At 44.3% G+C, this 21519-nt stretch overlaps 1 protein-coding gene across 1 annotated transcript in view; it reads right to left on the bottom strand.

Annotated features, from left to right (window-relative positions):
- Positions 1 to 21519, bottom strand: part of MYOZ2 (myozenin 2) — a 109090-nt gene that overhangs the window by 38428 nt on the left and 49143 nt on the right. The window contains exon 4 of the mRNA XM_075849745.1: positions 11400 to 11529. Coding sequence (XP_075705860.1) covers positions 11400 to 11529 — 130 coding nt within the window. The remainder of the gene's footprint in view (positions 1 to 11399; positions 11530 to 21519) is intronic.

The following is a 21519-nucleotide window of genomic DNA, read 5'->3' as shown; positions in this document are numbered from 1 at the left end:
TGGCTCACTTATGGGTCTGACTCCTGAGTCTGGGACGTCGCCTGCTGTCTGTCAGTATAAGGCCTCATTTACACGAGCGTGTGCGTTTTGCGCACGCAAAAAAACGCTGCGTTTTGCGTGCGCAAAAGGCAATTGACAGCTCCGTGTGTCATCCGTGTATGATGCGCGGCTGCGTGATTTTCGCGCAGCCGCCATCATAGAGATGAGGTAGTCGACGCCCGTCACTGTCCAAGGTGCTGAAAGAGCTAACTGATCGGCAGTAACTCTTTCAGCACCCTCGACAGTGAATGCCGATCACAATCTACACCAACCTGTGAATAAAAAAAGACGTTCACACTTACCATGAACTGCCTGCTTCCTCCAGTCCGGTCTCCCGGCCGTTGCCTTGGTGACGCGTCCCTCTCTTGTCATCCGGCCCCACCTCCCAGGATGACGCGGCAGGCCATGAGACCGCTGCAGCCTGTGATTGGCTGCAGCCTGTGCTTGGCCTGTGATTGGCTGCAGCTGTCACTTGGCCTGAATTGTCATCCCGGGAGGTCGGACTGGAGGAAGAAGCCGGGAGTTATCGGTAAGTCAGAACTTCTTTTTTTTTTTTACACGTATATGTATATTGTGATCGAAAGTCACTGTCCATGGTGCTGAAACAGTTTAAGTCTTTCAGCACCGTGGGCAGTGACTGTCTCCTGACGTCGCGTACCCGAACATTTTTTGCCGGGTTCGGTTAAAACGAGTTCGGCCGAACCCGGTGAAGTTCGGTGCGCTCATCTCTAATTTGACACTCCGTTTGGATGTTTGTAACCAGAAAAGCACGTGGTGCTTTTCTGTTTACATTCAGGAGTTTGACAGCTCTTGCGTGATTTTCGCGCATGCAACGCAGGACCGTCAGTGTGGCATGCGTTGTTTTCACGCACCCATTGAAGTCAATGGGTGCGTGTTGCGTGAAAAACGCAAGAATATAGAACATGTCGTGAGTTTTACGCAACGCACTCACGCTGCGCAAAATTCACGCATCGTCTAAACAGCCCCATAGACTATTATAGGTGCGTACGACACGCGTGAAAAGCACGCGCGTCGCACGCGCGTATAATACGCTCGTGTAAATGAGGCCTAAGTCTGTGTTACTGAGTCTCCAGTGCCTGGTAGGAAGGCACCTGGTATAGGCAGGGACTGTACTTGTCTAGTTAGTGCTCAGTCGAACAGGTTTCTTTTGTTTTTGCCTAAAATGTAAAAGGCTTATTTTTTTCTCTTTTTGGACTATAAAAATAAAACACAGCCAAGACCTGTTTGCACTATATTTTCTGTGTCACTGCATCTTCATGCTGTGAACTTGCTTGCCTCGCTCCACTGACGCTAAATCCATATTATATATATATATATATATATATATATATATACACACACAGGGCCGGCCTTAGGGTAGATGGCGCCCCGTGCAAAATTATCTTTCGGCGCCCCACGCCGTTATAAAAAATGCCCCATAAAAAAGCATAATTCCTCCCCACAGTATAATGCCCTATATTGTGCCCCCACACAGTGTAATGACCCTTTAGTGCCCCACACACAGTATAATAATAATATTTAATAATGTAATATATTATAACGCCTTCAAGGACACAGTATTTTGTCCTCTAATTGTGCCCACACAGTGTTATGCCCCCTAAGTGCCACACACATTATATTGCCCCCTGTAGTGCCCCTACACAGTATGATGTCCGTTTAGTGGCCTCCACAGAGTATAATGCCCCCACAGCCCCACTAGTAGAAAGTGCCCCCTGTAGATTGTGCCGTACAGCCTCCCTGTAGACAGTGCCATAATCCCCCACCTCCTCCTTGTAGACAGTGCCATACAGTCCCCATCTGCCCCTTGTAGAGTCATACAGCCCCACCTCCCTGTTGTACCAGTGCCCCCCACCGCCCCCTTGTAGACAGTGTCATACAGCACCCACATCCCCCTTGTAGAAAGTGACATACAGCCCCCACATCCCCCTTGTAGAGAGTGACATACAGCCCCCACATCCCCCTTGTAGAGAGTGACATACAGCCCCCACATCCCCCTTGTAGAGAGTGACATACAGCCCCCACAATCCCCTTGTAGACAGTGCCATACAGCCCCCCACCTCCACCTGACAGGATCCTTGCGTAGGCCGGCTTGATCCAGAGATGTCATCACGCCATCTGTGCAGGGATCCTGTCCCTGCGCCTCATATGCTGCAGGCGCCTCTGTAGCCTGCTACAGAGTTTCCCAACCTTCTCGGACTTGAGCCACCCCTGGAAAAAAATAATCCTCAGGGCCCCCCTACCAAAAATTCTTTAGAGAAAGACAGAAAATAGCTAAAAATAAGCACTACATTCTTAGCGTATGTTCACACAGCATTTTTTGTAAGGCAGAAAAAATCTGCTTTTGAATTGACAGCGTTAATGGGTTTTTTTTTGCGGTTTTTTTTTAAGCCGTTGAAGCGAATGCAATAGACGCAGCAAAAAAAGCTCCAAACGAGCGCCACAGCTATTTTCTTCCTACTATTAATTTCAATTGGAGGTCAGAGGTGGAAACCACTTGAAGACCATCAGCCCCCCCCCCACTCACAGTGAAATAACCATCAGCCCCTCCACTCACAGTAAGGCTGGGTTCACACACACACACACACACTAATTACGGACGTAATTCGGGCGTTTTAGCCCCGAATTACGTCCGAAAATGCGGCTCAAAAGCGTCAGCAAACATCTGCCCATTCATTTGAATGGGTTTTACGATGTACTGTGCCGACGGTCATTTTTTTTTAAAAGACGCCTGCGTCAAAGAAGTGCCTGTCACTTCTTGAGACGTAATTGGAGCCGTTTTCCCTTGACTCCATGGAAAAACAGCTCCAATTACGTCCATAATGGACGCAGCGAAAAGTGCCTGCACATGCCATTACGGCTGAAATTCCGGAGCTGTTTTCTCCTGAAAACAGCTCCGTAATTTCAGCCGTAACGGAGGCTGCCGTGTGAACATACCCTAAAATGACCATCAGCCCCCCCACTCACAGTAAAACGACCATTAGCCCCCCACTCACAGTAAAACGACCATCAGCCCCCCACTCACAGTAAAACGACCATCAGCCCCCCACTCACAGTAAAATGACCATCAGCCCCCCACTCACAGATGCCCCCTGTAGATAGTGCCACACAGCCCCCTTGTAGGTCGTGCCACACAGCCCCCATGTAGGTTGTGCCACACAGCCCCCATGTAGGTCGTGCCACACAGCCCCCATGTAGGTCGTGCCACACAGCCCCCATGTAGGTCGTGCCACACAGCCCCCATGTAGGTCGTGCCACACAGCCCCCTTGTAGGTCGTGCCACACAGCCCCCTTGTAGGTAGTGCCACAAATGCCCCCTTTCTGCACAGCCCCCTTGTAGGTAGTGCCACACAGCCCTCTTGTAGGTAGTGCCACACAGCCCTCTTGTAGGTCATGCAACACAGCCCCTTTGTATGTAGTAGGGATGTCACGATACCTGAATTTGGACTTCGATACCGATACTTCATGTAGTATTGCGATTTCGATACCAAAACGATACTTTGCCAACAGTAATAAAAAAAAATTCTTCCATTTTCTGATGTGAGGCGCGTGGTGTGATGCTGAATTTAACCTCCATTTGCCTCACATTAATAGTAATTAACCCCATCATGTTTCTCAGTCATAATGGGTTAATGTGTGAGGTACATGATGGGGTTAATTACTATTAATTTGAGGCACATGGAGGTTAAATTCATCATCATCGCACCTTGGGCCTCACATTAATAAGTGAAAGAAGTTTTAGTTTTTTTTTGCAGCGTACACATCATAAATGACGCCAAAAAAATTGATGTGCAGGTTATTACGGCCGCGACAATACCGAATGTGTGTATATTTTATGTATTGAGACTTATTTTAATGTTTATTGTAAAAAAAAGGCGTATGTGTATTTTTTTAAATTTAACATTACTTTATGTTTTTACTTTATTTTTAAACTTTAATATACTGGCATATATCAGATATATGCCAGTACATTAGCCTGTGTATGTATAGTACACAGGCAGTTGTTAGGACATACCTGGTAAGACAGCCCTGGGGTCCTTCAATAGACCCTGGGCTGTCTGCCCATATATGGTATGGCCCTCGATCGCGTCACAGGAATTCCCTGTGACGCGATCCAGGGGCATCCCCCCTCCTCACTTTCCCCTGAATGCTGCAGTCAGCTTTGATCGCAGCATTCAGGAGAATAGCGGCGGAGATGAGCGGTTTCTCTGATCTCCGCCGTTATAGAGCGGGGCTGCGGCTGTGTAATACAGTCATTGCCCCGCTCCTGACATTAAGTGCACGCGCGGTCAGCATGAGGTAATGCGGCCGACGCTGCACTAATGAACGGCGGCACAGACACCAAAGACGGAACACGGGGGTGTTTTGCAGTGCGGCCGCCCCGTTCTCCCTATCAGTGCCAGCCCTCCCCTGTAGATAACTCCATACAGTCCCCCCCTGCAGGGAACGCCATACAGCCCCCCTGCAGGGAACGCCATACAGTCCCCCCTGCAGGGAACGCCATACAGTCCCCCCTGTAGATAACGCCATACAGTCCCCCCTGTAGATAACGCCATACAGCCCCCCCTGCAGATAACGCCATACAGCCCCCCTGCAGATAACGCCATACAGCCCCCCCTGCAGGGAACGCCATAAAGCCCACCCTGCAGGGAACGCCATACAGCCCCCCCTGCAGGGAACGCCATACAGCCCGCCCTGCAGGGAACGCCACACAGCCCCCTCCTGTAGGGAACGCCACACAGCCCCCTCCTGTAGGGAACGCCACACAGCCCCCTCCTGTAGGGAACGCCACACAGCCCCCCTGTAGGGAACGCCACACAGCCCCCCCCGTAGGGAACGCCATACATCCCCCCCGTAGGGAACGCCATACAGCCCCCCCTGTAGGGAACGCCATACAGCCCCCCTGTAGGGAACGCCATACAGCCCCCCCTGTAGGGAACGCCATACAGCCCCCCCTGTAGGGAACGCCATACAGCCCCCCCTGTAGGGAACGCCATACAGCCCCCCTGTAGGGAACGCCATACAGCCCCCCTGTAGGGAACGCCATACAGCCCCCCCTGTAGGGAACGCCATACAGCCCCCCTGTAGGGAACGCCATACAGCCCCCCCGTAGGGAACGCCATACAGCGACCCCAACCCCCCAAAAAAATGCGACATACAGTGTGTCCTACAAAAGACATGTATCCCCTATCCACAGGATAGGGGATACATGTGTGATCGCTGGCAGCGATAAGGAGAACGGGGGACTGAAAGTCCCCCGAAGTTCTCCATGACTAACCTCTGACTTCTGGCGTCTGCGCAGCTCAATAAAAATGAATGGAGCGCTGGTTGCGCATGCGCACAAGCGCTCCATTCATTTCTACGGAGCTGCTGACACAGACCCCGGAAGTCTGAGGTTTGTGATGGAGAACTTCAGGGGACTTTCAGTCCCCCGTTCTCCCTATCGCTGCCAGCGATCACACATGTATCCCCTATCCTGTGGATAGGGGATACATGTCTTTTGTTTAATGGCAGAGCGGGGAGATACCTCCCTGCTCTGCCATAGTGTTAAGAGGCATCGCGCTGTAGCAGCCATAGCGGCTGCTAGCGGAGCCTCCGGCCATGGTGGGGGCCCGTGCCAGCGGGCAACACGGGCCCCCTCATGCCGCGGGCCCCGTAGCAGCCGCTACGGCTGCTACAGCGGTAGTTACGCCACTGACGCCAAGTTCCCCTTCCCCATGATTCATAATAAGCTCCTACACCACAAAATAAACTATACAGAAGTCCCCCTCCTCACAAAATACATTTATAAAGTATCCCCCACACTCCTATAGCATTTAGGGCAATGTCCCCTCACCCTGAAAATCGATCTGTAAAAAATACACACACACAAAGCACCTATAACCTAGTCTCCCCTCCCCCACAAAATCGATCTTTGCAAAAAAAAAACAAAAAAAAAAAAAACCTGTTACACATCACTAAAAGCCCCCTCTTTCCTCCTCCCTCACACAGAACATAAATAAACTTTGATTAACCTAAAGCTGCTGCTCTTACCTGACACTGGAGCTCCGTGGAGGAGTCTTCACTGTGGCAGCAGCACAGCAGGAAGGAGCTGCGGGAGGCTCTGAGTCTGTGTGACACTGCAGTACAGGCTGTGCCGATTGGTGGAGCAGACAGAAGCACCTGCTGCTCCTCCAATCCGCACTCACTTCACACAGCCGTGGAGAAGAAGGAACATTTCTCCTCTCTTCGGCTCGTACCCATTGGCGCCCCCTTTACAGCATGGCGCCCTGTGCGACCGCACGTGTCGCACATAGCTAAAGCCGGCCATGTATGTATATATATATATATATATATATATCTTCGTTTTTTCACCGATGCAACAATAAATGTATGTTTACATTAAAAATATGTATACTAGGTGTTGCTGGAACACCAGGACACTGTTTGTAATATTTGGTGGTCTTCTAAGTATCTGTTATATAAAGACCCCCTCTCCCTAGATCCCAGATAATTGGGAACTATGATAGTGCTAAGAGTTCTTTAAGATGGATTATGTTCCTGGAACTCCTTAGCTGGATTTGCCTTTACATGGCGATCTTGATCTTTCTCCATTGCGTCACGTTTCCCATGACCACGTTCATGCCCTTAGGCAAGCTTCTGGAACCCATTCTCCAGGGGGCGACAGTCTTAGTCACCTCGGTAGAGGGAGGCGCTGTAGATCTATCAAGCACCATCGTTCACAGAGAGGCTCATGTACCAGCGAGCCGGCGATCCAGGAGCATCCATTGGGGGCATTCGGTATCTTGCCATTCCTCATCTTTTGGGAGTAGTGGATATAGTTGCTGTAGTAGGAGGAGGCGCAACAGTCGGCGATGAAAACTGAGTGCTGGATCCAGCAGACACGCAGCTCAGGACATTCTGGTGGTCCCTCTGGCGGTTCCTGTTTTCACCTCCACAGTCTTCACTTCAGACAGTGGTCACACAGCCTTTTGTCATCCCGAGTGGTGAGTTGCAATGTTCATGAGCATGGGTTAATTCTACAGTTGATAATGGTAATGAAATTTTGGATGTTTTAAGAGCTGTGTTAGCAAAAATTTATACTCCTGCTATATCTCCTTCCCCAGGGGTGGTGGTGCCATGGCCTAAGTTGGTTTTGAACTGTTCCGGTATGTTGTTCAGGGATTCATACTTTTGCGGTGTAGTGCCACTTGGTACACATATTGCTTCTGAGGTTCAGTAAAAAATTGTTAATATGGAGTTAGCTTCTGTGGACCAGTTAACCAAAGATAGAGACGTTATGAGAAAAGTGATGATAAAAAGCTTAAAGTGCCAAAAACGTTACAAGCCCTTTTCCTTATGTCTAGCCTTTTGTGTCAACATAAACTGGAAATATCGAATACGTTTTTCATTTATGTTGATACCATGTATTCAGCCCACAAACTCCATGGCGGTTCTGCATGGCGGAAGTATGACAGAGTTTAGGCGTAGACTAGCTCTTAAACCTGAGTTTGTTTGGGCCACTAAAGCCACCAATGTTTGGATACAACTCTTGTTAGTTCAGAAGCAACAATCTCCCTTTCATTCCCACAGCGGCCGCTAGACCTCCCAGATCATGTTGGCACTTTAACGAAGGGCATTGTAAATGTTTTGCCTTTTTTTGAGAATCTTTGAGCGTGGTAAAGATTCTCCCGTGGCTCAACAGGTACCCCAAGAAACGGGAGGCAGACATGTTAGTTAATAGTTTTTCTTTAGGTTTTTTCATAGCACATGTGCCTCAGTCTGCTGTCTTTTTCTCTGACAACTTACGGCCAGAAAGGGATCAAACTGATTTGGTAAAAAGGCTTAGTTGGGTAGAATGGCTGGGTTTTTCTTTACCCAACCACAAAGTTTCACCGTTAGGGATTGCTCCTAAAAAAGAGTCTGGTAAGTTCCCTCTTATCTTATGCTCCGGGTGAGTTGGTCAACGACGAGATTCCTTGGGAGCATGCGGTTGTTTCGTACATGTCCTTTGACAAAGCGGTTTCCTTAGCGGTGGCTGCCGACCACGGTGCCTGGTTAGCTAATTCTGATATTGAATCTGCTTTCCGCCTCCTCCCGATACATTTCTGATTGTTTCCATATTTTAGATTGCCAGCTTTAGGGCTTTTTTTATGTCAATATGTTTGCCTATGGGGTGCTCCATTTCATGCCGGTATTTTGACATGTTCAGTTGTTTTCTAGAATAGGTTATTGGTACGAGACAGGTGCCTCCTCAGTATTTAACTATCTCGACCATTTTGTTTTCATTGGCCATTCTAAAATCCTCCATTGTGAGTTTATTTTGAATTATTTTAGGTTTTTTTGCAGAATTTTCTGCCATTCCCTTGTCGGAGGAGAAAACGGAGAGTCCGGTCCATTGCCTATACTTTTTGGGCACTCACACGAATTGCATGATCCTTCGTTTACCTGAGGAAAAGTTGGGAGCGGTTGACTGGCAGTGGTGATTTTAGAGGTTAATTGGTATACCCTCCCCTTCATGGCCTTCAGCTTTGATTGGTTAATTGCCTTGGGGGGGCGTCCACTTTTAATTGGATATAACTTTGCTGTGGAGGGTGCTCTCTTGGGACACCTCCACAGCACAAGTGCAGACATTGACCCACCCGCCCTCCCGATTGGTATTTTAAATTATTCTTGTTGTTAAAGGGTAACTAAACATTCAACAAACTTCTGACATGTCATAGTGACATGTCTGAAGTGTTGATTGGTGGGGGTCCGAGCACTGAGACCCCCACCAATCGCTAAAACAAAGCAGCAGAAGCGCTCGTGTGAGCGCTGAGCCGCTTCCTTTCTGTTCGGCTTTTTTCAGAAAGACAATGTAGCGGTGTACGGGCTCATAGACTTTCAATTGAGTCCGTACACCGCTACATCGATTTCCGGAAAAAGCTGAACAGAAACTAAGTGGCTCAGCGCTCACACTTCTGTCACTTTGTTTTAGCGATTGGTGGGGGTCCCAGTGCTCCGACCCCCACCAATCAAAACTTTTGACATGTCACTATGACATGTCAGAAGTTCGTTGAACGTTTAGTTACCCTTTAGGTGCTTTGATCGATTATGCCTTTACTGGATCACTTGTATATTCTGTAGGTGTCACAGCTTGGTGTATGGTAGGACCATGTCCCTTGTCGAGACCAGAAGGAATCGTGCAGGTCACTTGATAAAAGTACTATGACATGCCCACCGCGTCTGCGGTGACAATGGCACACTAGGTGACTTTAAGAAGAACTATAAACGGGCAAGCTTCTCCATATGTAATATTGTTTTAATAAAGCTGTGACTGACCCCCACTTTACCCACTATACTGATTTTCTGCTGTTATTATTTTGTGGTGCGTGTGTATGTATGTATGTGTGTATATGTATATATATATATATATATATATATATATATATATTTCCTGTAGGTCTTCGTGTTATTTGTTTTTATCTCCTCTTGTCAGTCTGGGCCAGACAGGCTAGTATTCACTCCTCACACGCATCAATCAGACTTGGGTGCCCACGATTCTGTTGCGGGTTCACTGCTTGTCTTTCCTTGGACAACTTTTGGTGCTAACCAAAACCGGGAACATCCGGTAAGCCTGCCATTTTAGAGATGTTCTGACCCAGTCGTCTAGCCATCACAATTTGTCTCTTGTCAAAGTTGCTCAGATCCTTATTCTTGCCCATTTTTCCTGCTTCCAACACATCAACTTTGGGATCTGACTGTTCATTTGCTGTCTAATATATATCACCCCTTGTCAGGTGCAATTGTAATGAAATAATCAATGTAATTCACTTCACCTGTCAGTGGTCCTGGACTCCTTAGTTATAGTCTATAGAATAGCTGTAAAATTGTGGGCTGCATTCACAATTCTACAGGCTTCCGAGCTGAAATCTATCAACTCGTAACTGTAAAGTAGTATTCGGTTGTGAATTTGTGTGTATTTAAAATGTACCTCAAGCTAAAAATACAATTTCCCATTGCTACAGAATATATATAATGTGTGAGATGTTTTGTAGCTGGGTTTTCTCTAGACCTGTCAATGTCTGTTCATTGACCAAGATGTGGATATCTCATGGATCTGCAGTCTTGGTCTCCCTGTCCCCTACTCAGCTTACAGGTCTTAGGAGAAAAGGGAGGAGGGAGAAGCTCAGACAATATGCGTATGTTTTCACTAATATACCTTATCTGCTTCCTATTGGGTACAGTGAGACATGCAGCTTAGGCTTCGTGCACATCTTCGCTAGGGTCCCGGAACATCAGAACGGGACCCTAGCACAGATGTGAACGCAGCCTTATACAGTATATGTACGGAGAGAGAAAGGCAAGTGGAGCCAACACTATATAGGAATGGAAATGCCCCAATAGCAAGGACTGCAAGAAATTATTATTCTGTCAAGGCAGAACCTAAAGATTTCCTGTTACACTACATACATATTTCAACAGTTATACGCCAGGCTTCTGCGACTTTAAAATGTGCAACTTTTTATTTTTCTCGCCACCTCTCTAAAGTGGCTAAAAAGGGGGTTGGGGTTTCATAGAACGGGAGGGGGGTTGACCACAGGAACGACAGATTTATCATAATTTACTCCAGAAACTGGGGTAAATTATGCCGCAAATCTACACCAGCTCATAGCAGGGGTGGATTTGCATTTTTTGTCGCACAGACAGCAAAAGATGCATCTAATATATTAAAAAGTGTTCACCTCTTAATATATTTGGCGCATTTTCCGCCAACTTAAATTCGTTTAAGACTGTCATTTGACACGCCAGTCTTAATGTATTCTCCCAATGTCTGTAATATTCTGTTGGGGCTCACAGCCTGAAACAAGAGAACACTATCCTTGTGTCTTTTTTTTTGTTCTAATCACTGAAAGTCCGCATTAACTCATGATCAGATCTTTCCCTGTTTATAAGGTTCATTAATAATCTTACAAAATACAGTAAGTTACACGCAAAGTATAATACGTTATATATGCAATGGGAACAGACTGCATCTTATATTTTCCATTATGCAGGTTGGACGACAAAAACTGAGAAAAAGGAAATCCAAAATATAGCTGTGATATCTGTAAGGACAATGGTGTCAGTACGGGCTGCCACTTTAGGTATGTGTGTTACATGTCATTATATAATGAAATGAATAAGTGATAGCTCATCTAATCCCAAGAGAAGCTCTTACTATCTGTTCTCATTATCACTTGGATTATACAGAAAACACAGTATTCAACATTACAGATATGATAATAATCTAACACTGCTCACTATATAATATTAACAAGCGCATACACAGTTCAGCAAGAACAATACCCGTTGATCAGGGAACGTGCGAAAATAAAATTTACCTGGTGCAATGTTTTCAGGGTTTGGAGGGTTTTTCGGATCTGGTGTATTAGGTGGAGTTTGTGGACCTATTTGTTGGGCAGATTCAGTTGAAGTGTCTTCTGTCTTTCCATTCTGATTCACCTGATTTTGCTAAATCAAAAATAGAAAAACATAATTACTTCATAGAGATTGCAAAGTTCCATATTTGTGAAACTCTTGCGTTTTTTTAACTATTACATTGTAAAATGCAGCTGCTATTTGATATATTATTAAAGAAATCTATTCAATAAATGTAGCTTTAATAGACAATGGATACGATAACTGATGAACCTAGACTCAAAGTATTTTTCAATTTAGTGCTTGTCCACAGGTAACGGAATTGCTGCGTATTTTCCGTCAGGAATTGCAGACGGAAAAATCCGCAGCAGAATACAGTAGCAGCAAAGTGTGTGAGATTTAACAAATCTCATCCACACGCTGCATAAAAATTTCCATACAGAAATTCACTTGCGGTGCGTATTTTTTCGTACCACAGCAGGTCAGTTCCTGCGGCGGAAAGTGGACTGAATTGCTGCACTTTTCAGAGGAGATATCACCATCTCCCAGCATTGAGAAAAACGCAGCAAAATCCGCACAATTTTCTGCAGTAAAAAAAACGCAGGAAATGGTGCGGTTTTTCCGCAGCGGAACTTCTGCTAATTTCTGCTGAATTTCTTAAGAAATTTTCTGCAGCAATTCCGTTACGTGTGGTCAAGCCCTTTACTGTGGTATATCCCTGCCTGTGCAAAGGATTCCACCCTTCTCCTCACTGCAAAATCCTTCAACCCATTGCAGCTTCCAATTAAAAATCCGCTATTGGTGTAATTTTTTTTTCGTCCCTTATTTTTATTTCATGTAATGTACATTTGTCCCATGAAGCCCTGGAGAGAAGGATTAGTAAAGGAAATAAGGGTAATCTGACCTTTAAGATTAAAGGGAAAATACAGTTAAAATGACCTTCTGATGTCAAAGATACATGTGAGAAAATTACACTGGTGAAGTATCTGATCTTGGGCTACTAGTGATTTGCAGAATGAAAGAGAGATCTATTGAGGGCTTAAACGCTTTTGGCACTGCTCAGAGATTTCCAGCACAACAACTCAACAACAGTGGGAATCTTCTGTCAGAGTTTCAATAAAAGATATCTAAGAGCAGTAGGTTTGGGTGCTATATAGAGTCATTTCATTCTAGAACTCAAGCTGGCATGTTCATTTTAGTGGATAGAGGGGAACAAGTTGCTGCCAGACACCTCCTGTGGGGACAAATGATCGGGATGACATGCCCGATCCTTCTTTCCTTAGACATTTGCCATCAGTGGAGAGTCTTGTTGCCCCCATAAACAATAGAAGAAGCTTGGCAGATGACCTAATGTGTCTATTGGGACCACTGGACCAATGGCAGATGTCATAAAGAAAGACTGGGCAACTTGAAAATTTACACTAGAAGATATCATACAGATTGAAAACTGTAGACATTTACCGTCAGTTATTTATTAATTTTGCATCTATTGACCTGTTGAAATAACTGGACATCTAAACCTATCCTTATAGACACATTTCAGATTCTACACCATCTGACATTAGACGTTTGTCTGCAGATCCCCCTGGCTTCAATAGGTTCCATTCCATCTGCAATCTTATCTTTATGGGCAGCCTGAATGTCCCACGATTGTGCCCATCAGGGCAGGTACTGATTCTCCATGCGGACATCCAGTTGGTAGGGGGTCTTAAGCTAAATGCTCCCTGGGAAAAGTATGCAAAATTGCTCTCCTCCAGAAGGAAGAAAACTATTTAGTGGCACTTACAGGTGACTATCCTGTAAGTCAATGTCCAACCATTCTTAGAGCCTTGAAACATGACTGGGGTTAATAGCCAAAGCAGGGACACAGATGGGTGTATCTGCTTTGGCTATTTCTCCTGCGTCATGTTTCAAGGTCAGCGATTGACTTACAGGGTGGTCACCTATAAGTGGCACTAGAGAAACATAGTTACATAGTTAGTACGGCTGAAAAAAGACACATGTCCATCAAGTTCAACCAAGTGACGGGAAAAGGGAAGGAAAAATTTCTACACATAGGAGTTAATACTTTTTTGTTCTAGGAAATTATCTAAGCCTTTTTTAAAGCCATCTACTGTCCCTGCTGTGACCAGCTCCTGCGGTAGGCTATTCCATAGATTCACAGTTCTCACGGTAAAGGTTTGTCGCCTCTGCAGGTTGAACCTTTTTTTTCTCAGGACGGAGGGAGTGCCCCCTTGTTTTTTGAGGGGGTTTTACAAGGAACAGGATTTCACCATATTTTTTGTATGTGCCATTAATATATTTATATAAGTTAATCATGTCCCCCCTTAGTCGTCTTTTTTCAAGGCTAAATAGGTTTAATTCTTTTAATCTTTCCTCATAACTTAAATTCTCCATGCCCCTTATTAGCTTCGTTGCACTTTCTTCTTTTTGGAGAAAAGCTATTTTACATCCCATCCGGGGAAACAGTGATCAGATAGGTTTGCTTTTAATCTGTTGAATGTATTGTTTCCCACAAGATAAGTAGTGCTAGAGCTATCGGGCATCTGCTTATCATAATCTTTCCATAAAAATAACATGCCAAGCGAAAAGGGCATGAGGCGTCAGACTAGATAGATGTATTCCCGAATGATCTACCAACAACTATCTAATGTTAATGGCCAGCCAAAAGATAAAGATAACAGTTGTCTGAATCTGTCAATTACCTGTTTGTATGGGGGCTTCCTGACTTATCCTTTTTCTCATATGTGAATATGATTTCAACATGCCAGATACTTATCTCCCATGGTAAATTATCTGCTGCCAGAGGTGTCGTAAGGTCCTATTACACAACCGATAATCAGCCGGTGCAGCGAGCGACGATCAACGAGACATCGTTGATTGGTGCTTGTTTGCTCTTGTCACACGGAGCTATGGATGGGGACGAGCGGTGGTTACTCTGATCGCTCGTCCCCATACATGATTATCATGTCGGCAGCTCGTCTCCCTGTTTACACAGGGAGATGTGCTGCAGAGAATGATAATATTTCACTTTTTTAAAAAGTTTGCTCGTTCATCTGCTGATCGCTGCCTTGTTTATATAGGGCAATTATCGGCAATGAGCGTTCTATGAACGCTCGTCTGCCCGATAATCGCTTAGTGTAAAACCCCCTTTATTTCATTTATACCCCTCTCCACAATTGAACTAAAGTCAAATTAAATAGTTAGGTTCTCCCAGTGTAGGAAATACTTATTTTATGTCTATGGCCAACTTTAGAATCCAAAGGTCTGATCTTTTTTATATAGCAGGCAGTGTCCTTACATTTTATTCTACATCTAGTGGTCTGGTCATATTGAACAATGAGTCTACAATGATGAGAGTACTTTATTATGATAAAACTTATAGTGATATTGGTTTGGAGTACTGTGCTATGCCCATTACAAGTCTAATACATATGTGATATGATCAGGTCCTGTAAGGTAGGTGTTGTACCCATTGTACATTATGTACTGTACACACTACAAATGTGTATGATCATGTCATAATCCTAACTGCATCATCATAAAATGCTTTACATCAATGTGTCAGTGGAATCTGATGTAAAGTGTTAGTATGGGGAAGTAAGTAACCGGTGCTACTACTAGCAATATGACGTCATCTTAAGATATTGTGGTTGTGAGTTTCCCAAATTAGTAATGTCTTGCGCCATATCATAATGATGTCACTGTATGGAGCTGCATCAGTGGTGAATATTACATAGCATTACTTACATCTGTTATATAATGCTATCTAAACTGCTGCCAACAGAAACTCTCATCATTTACTTTGTTGTTTCCCTCAAATTTTATATTATTGATACTAGTCATGGTAGTTGATCATACTACAGTTATGTTGAAACACCATCTTCAATGAAACTGAACGAAATACAATATATAAAGAATTTCAATTTAAAAGAAAAAGCTCCATGTAAAACGAATCCACTATGGGGGCAATTTATTAAGACTGGCGTTTAATACAACAGTTTTAATAGAAAGAAAAACTGGAATAAAGCCTCTTAATAAATGTGTTGCATTTGTCGCCATGTCTGTGTGTCGTATATTCCCCCCACATCACTCATAAAATAAAAACATACCTCACCGCTCCTCTTCTCCCCTTTGGGTTCCCTCATCGTTCCAAGGTGGTTCATACAAGTTCGTGACATCGAGCAGAGACAGGGCTTTATATGCGTCGCAGCGCGTCAACTTTATAAGTGCTGCATTGCCTACAATGTCCCGACACTGCCCGACGTCATTGCATTGTATGAGCCGTGCTGAAACGATGATTGAAGAGGAGCGGGAAGGTGAGTATTATTTTATTTTTATTTATTTTATTACTGTCCATTTAGTGTGCGGGTTAGTCTGATGAAGGGGCAAGGTACGGGGCCCAGGGCGGACCTCACTATGCCCCATAGAGTGAAATCTACAGCAGCTAGAAACTGGCGTATGTTCCCACTATAATTTAGTCAGTTTTCTGTTGTAAATTGTAATGCATTTTTTGGACCGTGGTGGTTACGACCGTTCCCCAAACCCATGCCCCACCATTGATAAAATACCCTTTATGTATGTGAAGTGCAGGGCCAGAAGGACAGTGCACAACACAGGATTCTTTCTTTAGGGTTTTTTTTTTTTAAATCCCTGTGTCATGCACCGCCTCCTCAGACCCTGCCCTAGGCATAACAGTTTATCAGCTTTGTCTGGAATGTTCCTTTAAATTACAATTGGTACAGCTATGATCACATTTTCACTGGTAGAGAGTGGGATGTTGACATAGCAACTAGTTGTTTTTTTTGTGTAATTCAAGTAGTTTCTAAAATGAAAAATCCTAATTTGAATTTTGCAGTAGTCTGTACATTCACAATGGACAGGAGATTAGGCAGGTTGTTGTTGTTTGATCATAACTACTTGTTAAGTGGGTTTGCATTTGCATTTAAATTTTAGGGAAAAGTGCAATATAAAATAAATTTTAGGGAAAAGTTAATACGAAAGAGAAGAGAAACATAAAGCTTTGGGACCCTTTGCTATTTTTTTTTTTTTTTTTAAACACATGCGTGATTATTTGATCTATCTATCTATCTATCTATCTATCTATCTATCTATCTATCTATCTATCTATCTATCTATCTATCTATCTATCTATCTATCTATCTATCTATCTATCTATCTATCTATCTAGCTATCTATCTATCTATCTATCTATCTATCTATCTATCTATCTATCTATCTATCTATCTATCTATCTATCTATCTATCTATCTATCTATCTATCTATCTATCTATCTATATCTTCAGGGAGATATTCCATGTAGCATGAGTGAGGCCAATGAAGTTTAGTCAGCTGATGAAGTACAACATGGAATGACCTCTTACATGGAGTCATTCTGTCTATGTTTCGCAATGTACCAGATGCTTTATTATTGTACATAAAGTACTGTTAGGTTTCAAGCAAAACATTCAACTTTCTCAGTCTGCAGCCACCTGTGGAGGCAGGAACTAAAGTAAAATATTAACAAGAAAATGAATCATCTGCTCACCACGTGTAGTGTCTTTGTGCGTAGCTTGTGCTTATGATTCGCTTTTGTATTCAGCCCACTCTGTGCTCTGACCATGTAGTGTGTGTGGACAGTGCACTTATATCAGAAATAGACCCTTTTATTAAATGGTTGGTGCAAAGCTACAGCTCACTGAAATGATATTTAATATTTATCAGGTACAGTTGTGGAATGTATCAATGCAACAATCAAATGTTCTCCGTTGTTATTAAATAAATGCTACAATTGTACAAAACGTGGAGAATTTTTTTCCATCTTTCAATATCCCTCTTTAATAACCATCTTAATAGTTCATGTACCTGTGAAATGACAATGTGGTACCATTTATAATACTACAATAAAGGGGTCCCAACTATTTCTGCCCAGAACCCTATTTTCCCAAAAATCTCAAATATATGGATGCATCATGAGGGGAGCTACTTATTTTATGTTCGTTTACGCCAAAGTATCGTCCATTTATTTATGCACTGTGCCTTTAAGTGCTGTATATCTTAGGCTATGTTCACACGGAGTATTTTGCCGAGTTTTTTGACGCGGAAACCGCATCGCAAAACTCAGCAAAAATGGCCCTAAAATGCCTCCCATTGATTTCTATGGGAGGCGTCGGCGTCTTTTTCTCGCTTTTTCTCGCTCTGACTTCAATGGGAGGCAGAGAAAGCGTATTTCGCTGTGTTTTATGCCCGCGGCACTCAATGGCCGCGGGCGAAAAACGGTGCGAAAATCGGCGTGCAGGGAGAGGAAAATCTGCTTCAAACTTCCAAACGGAATTTTGAGGCAGATATTCCTCCTGCAAAATACACCGTGTGAGCCTTAATTCTGCTTTTATCCGTCCGCTAGGTGGCATTCCATGAGAGGAGTGGCCTGTCCTGACTCTTGTATCTTTGATTATATTGTACTGTAACGTCATGTTTTATTTGTATTGGCAAATGATTGTTGGCTCACTGGTTAACCTAAATTGTCTTGGTGCTGGGAAGTACGACCCGGATGCCATCTTCACTAAGTTTCTGCTGCGCGATAACGGCACCAGAACGTTGCATTGTGGCGTTTCATGTCTTGACCTGAAGCTGGGGGCAGCACCAAATGTATAAAATATCTGGTGTCCCTGCCAGTGAGTGTTCAGTGTTCAGGTGGAGGAGGAGGAAACTGGCTGTAGAAAGTGAGAGGGAGAACTGCTGCGAGAACAGTTGGAGAGTGAGCTGTGTGACAAAAGCTCTGGAGCTACTGTGCAAGCAACAAGCACTAGTGGTTGGGCCTGAGTCTGTGGGCCCTGGAGTCAGTGGCAGATGACCAATGGCGGATTATCATAGGGCGTTTAGGGCTGCCGCCCGGGGCCCGAGGCTCCCGGGTGGCCCATGGCCGCCCAAAGTACATAGTAGTTTTGTCACGTTTTTTCCGCGATTTAAACCGCGCCGAATTTGCATTGTGTATGTCCTGCAAAAGGACCTTTAGACATAAGGTCACATGACCTTATCTCTGAAGTTCTTACTACTGCTTAGAGACCTGCTGATCACATGACTGCAGGACCTTCAGCAGCAGCAGCAAAATTCCACAGAGAAGACTGAGGAGAGCTGCTATGTAAGTATAAGGGGATGGATTTGTTTAAGGGGTCTGTATTTAGGGGGACTGTATTTAGGTGGTCTGGTGTGGGGTCTGTATTTAGGGGGCCTGGTTTGGGGACTGTATTTAAGAGGTTTGGTGTCTGTATTAGTTTAAGGGGTCTGTATTTAGGGGCCTGTTCTAGGGTCTGTATTAGTTTAGGGGTCTGTATTTAGGGGGCCTGGTTTGGGGACTGTATTTAGGAGGTTTGGTGTCTGTATTAGTTTAAGGGGTCTGTATTTAGGGGCCTGTTCTAGGGTCTGTATTAGTTTAGGGGTCTGTATTTAGGGGGCCTGGTTTGGGGACTGTATTTAGGAGGTTTGGTGTCTGTATTAGTTTATAGGGTCTATTTAGGGGGCCTGTTCTAGGGTCTGTATTAGTTTAGGGGTCTTTATTTAGGGGTCTGTATTAGAATAGGGGACCTGGTCTGGGGTCTGTATTACTTAAGGGAGTCAGGTCTTTTGGTCATTATTAGTGTAGGAGTCAGGTCTGGGGTCTTTATTTAGGGGTCTGGTCTGGGGTCTGTATTAGTTTATGGGGTCTGTATTTAGGGGTCTGTATTAGTTTAGGGTTCTTTATTTAGGGGTCTGTATTAGTTTAGGGGGTCTGGTCTGGGGTCTGTATTAAGGGAGTCAAGTCTAAGTTCTGTATTTATTCAGGGTGCTTGTTCTGGGGTCTGTATTTGTTTAGGGGGGGGTCTGCTCTGCGGACTGCAATAGTTTAGAAGCTCTGGGGTCTGTATGTATTCTATGATCTAGTCTGGGGTCCAAATTTATTAGTCTGAGTAAAAGGGGTTGTCCGGGCACATCGATAGGTCATCAGTATAAAAAATGATCCGTGCCCGGACAACCCCTTTAATGTATGGTCCTGGGCCTTGGTGTCTAAATTTGTGCGTTTCTATAGAGGCTGGAAATGGCTGCAGAAGTGATGGGCAAAGATGTCTCATTAGGAGAAGTCGACATAACGGTCTGCATGAGATGGAGAAGAAAAGAAAACGGCTCCCATCAGAGAAGACGTCACTTGATCTATGGGGGATCTGTCCCCTCTCCTGACATGTCTGTTGCAGGTAATCCGTGTATTCTACATATCTCTGTGTACCCAGGACTAATAGACAAATGCGTGTTACCATTCCCATTGTCAAGAGGAAGTGTCCCTACACAGTGTGATACTGTCAGCGATGGTTGGAGATTGTCAGTATGTAGGGACACAGCCCTTTGACAAGGGGAATCGTAACAACCATTTGTCAATGCTCACACAGAAAGGTGGTGTTCACTATGGACACGGCAGAGCGGCGGTGCGGAACGGGGGCCCAAGTTTGTGGAACAGCCCAGGGCCTATGGTCTACTTAATCCGCCACTGCAGATGACGGCAGGAGCCTTCCCATGGTTTGCAGTGACATGTGAGTACTGGTTCGGTTATGGGCAGCAGCCATTCCACGTGTACCATCGTCCAGCAAGTCAGCAAACCAGTTGTGGCCCAGTTGGCCTTAAATTGGCAGACCACCCCTGTATCAGGGAAGAGCGCCCTTGGCTTTGTCAGCGAAAAATAAAAGCCAGCCATCAATCGCCAGGCTAAAGAATCTGTAAGTGACTGTGCATCTCAAACTGAGAAGTGTTTTGTTTTATGCTGTGACTGGGTGTGATGCTAACAACGTGAAGTTTCTGCAAAATCTTATGGTATCATTTCCATCTTTTCTGCATTACCCCTGCCAGGGCCCAGCACCTCACTAGGCCTCGATCCTTACATGCGCAGGTTCAGCTGCTAAATGTAAGTGTCTCTGCCTCTCTGCTGCCTTCCCTGTTGTAATATCCCACCGGCGCTAATCCCACACTTGACCTAGTCTTGATGCTACTGATATTTATAGGGCTGGGCAGACCTGGCAAAGGAGGAGTAGCAAGTACAAATAGGAAGGAATCTGACTGCGCACACACTTTTACATTATGCAAAATTACCGCCACTAGCTATTGCCGGTGAATTGTTTTTACCTGCACTGGCCTTCCAGAATAAAAATTTGCTGGGCCGGTGACTTACCAGCTTGGTGGCAACCGCAGTTGTAATGTGGCCAAATCTATGGCCAGCTTAATCTTTTGGTCTCTCGATCATATTTATCCATCTGTCTCTCAAGCTAAACTCTATATCTGTCTGGGTATCAGCATAATTTGGTTTATTACTTAGGATTCAGATTTTAGATAAAAAATGGTTAGGCCATACTCCACATACTTTCACAGTCTAAAACGGTTTCTCCTGCCCCCAAAATATAACATTTTCTATAGTCTAATTTACCTTTTCCAATATCTCAAGAAAATCGAAATTTTCATCTTAAAAATGAAAATAAATAAATCATTTATCTAAGAATTAGCCTTCTATGTAAGGGACAAGCAAAAATACACCTTTTACATTGATAGGGATAAAAGGGTTAAAGAAGTGCAGGCTTTATACAACTTGTAAAACAGCAAGGCAGGTGATGTGAAGTCATGTGCTTCTCTATTCAGGCAATGACTAATATGATTTACAGCAGGAAGTAAATGATGTAATGCCAAGCTATGAATACGGATATACCGAAGAAGCTGTCACTCTTATAGCTCGGTATATCATAAAAGCAAATGTCTCAGGCACGGTGTACAGACAAAGTGTACCATACACAGCATAGCATCAATGAATCCGGTGTATATAACTCTGAAACGCTGTGATGTAATCTACATCATTCTAATCTGCATTCAGAAAAGAACAGCTATTCCCTTCTCTATTTGACTTCCATTATTACTGTAATTATTTTTAACCAAGCTTTACAGAAAAATGTCCTCCAAAACTTTTATGTAGTCGCTCAATGTGACAGTCACTTTCCTTCATTATGGACGGTATATAATTATCTTTTCTGGTAAATTTTGACAGTAGATTCTTTCACGATGACTCTTTGACC

The sequence above is a fragment of the Rhinoderma darwinii genome, chromosome 1 (genome assembly GCF_050947455.1).
Source record: "Rhinoderma darwinii isolate aRhiDar2 chromosome 1, aRhiDar2.hap1, whole genome shotgun sequence".
In the NCBI taxonomy this organism is placed as follows: Eukaryota; Metazoa; Chordata; class Amphibia; order Anura; family Rhinodermatidae; genus Rhinoderma; species Rhinoderma darwinii.
This window is presented reverse-complemented; position numbering and strand designations above follow the sequence as displayed.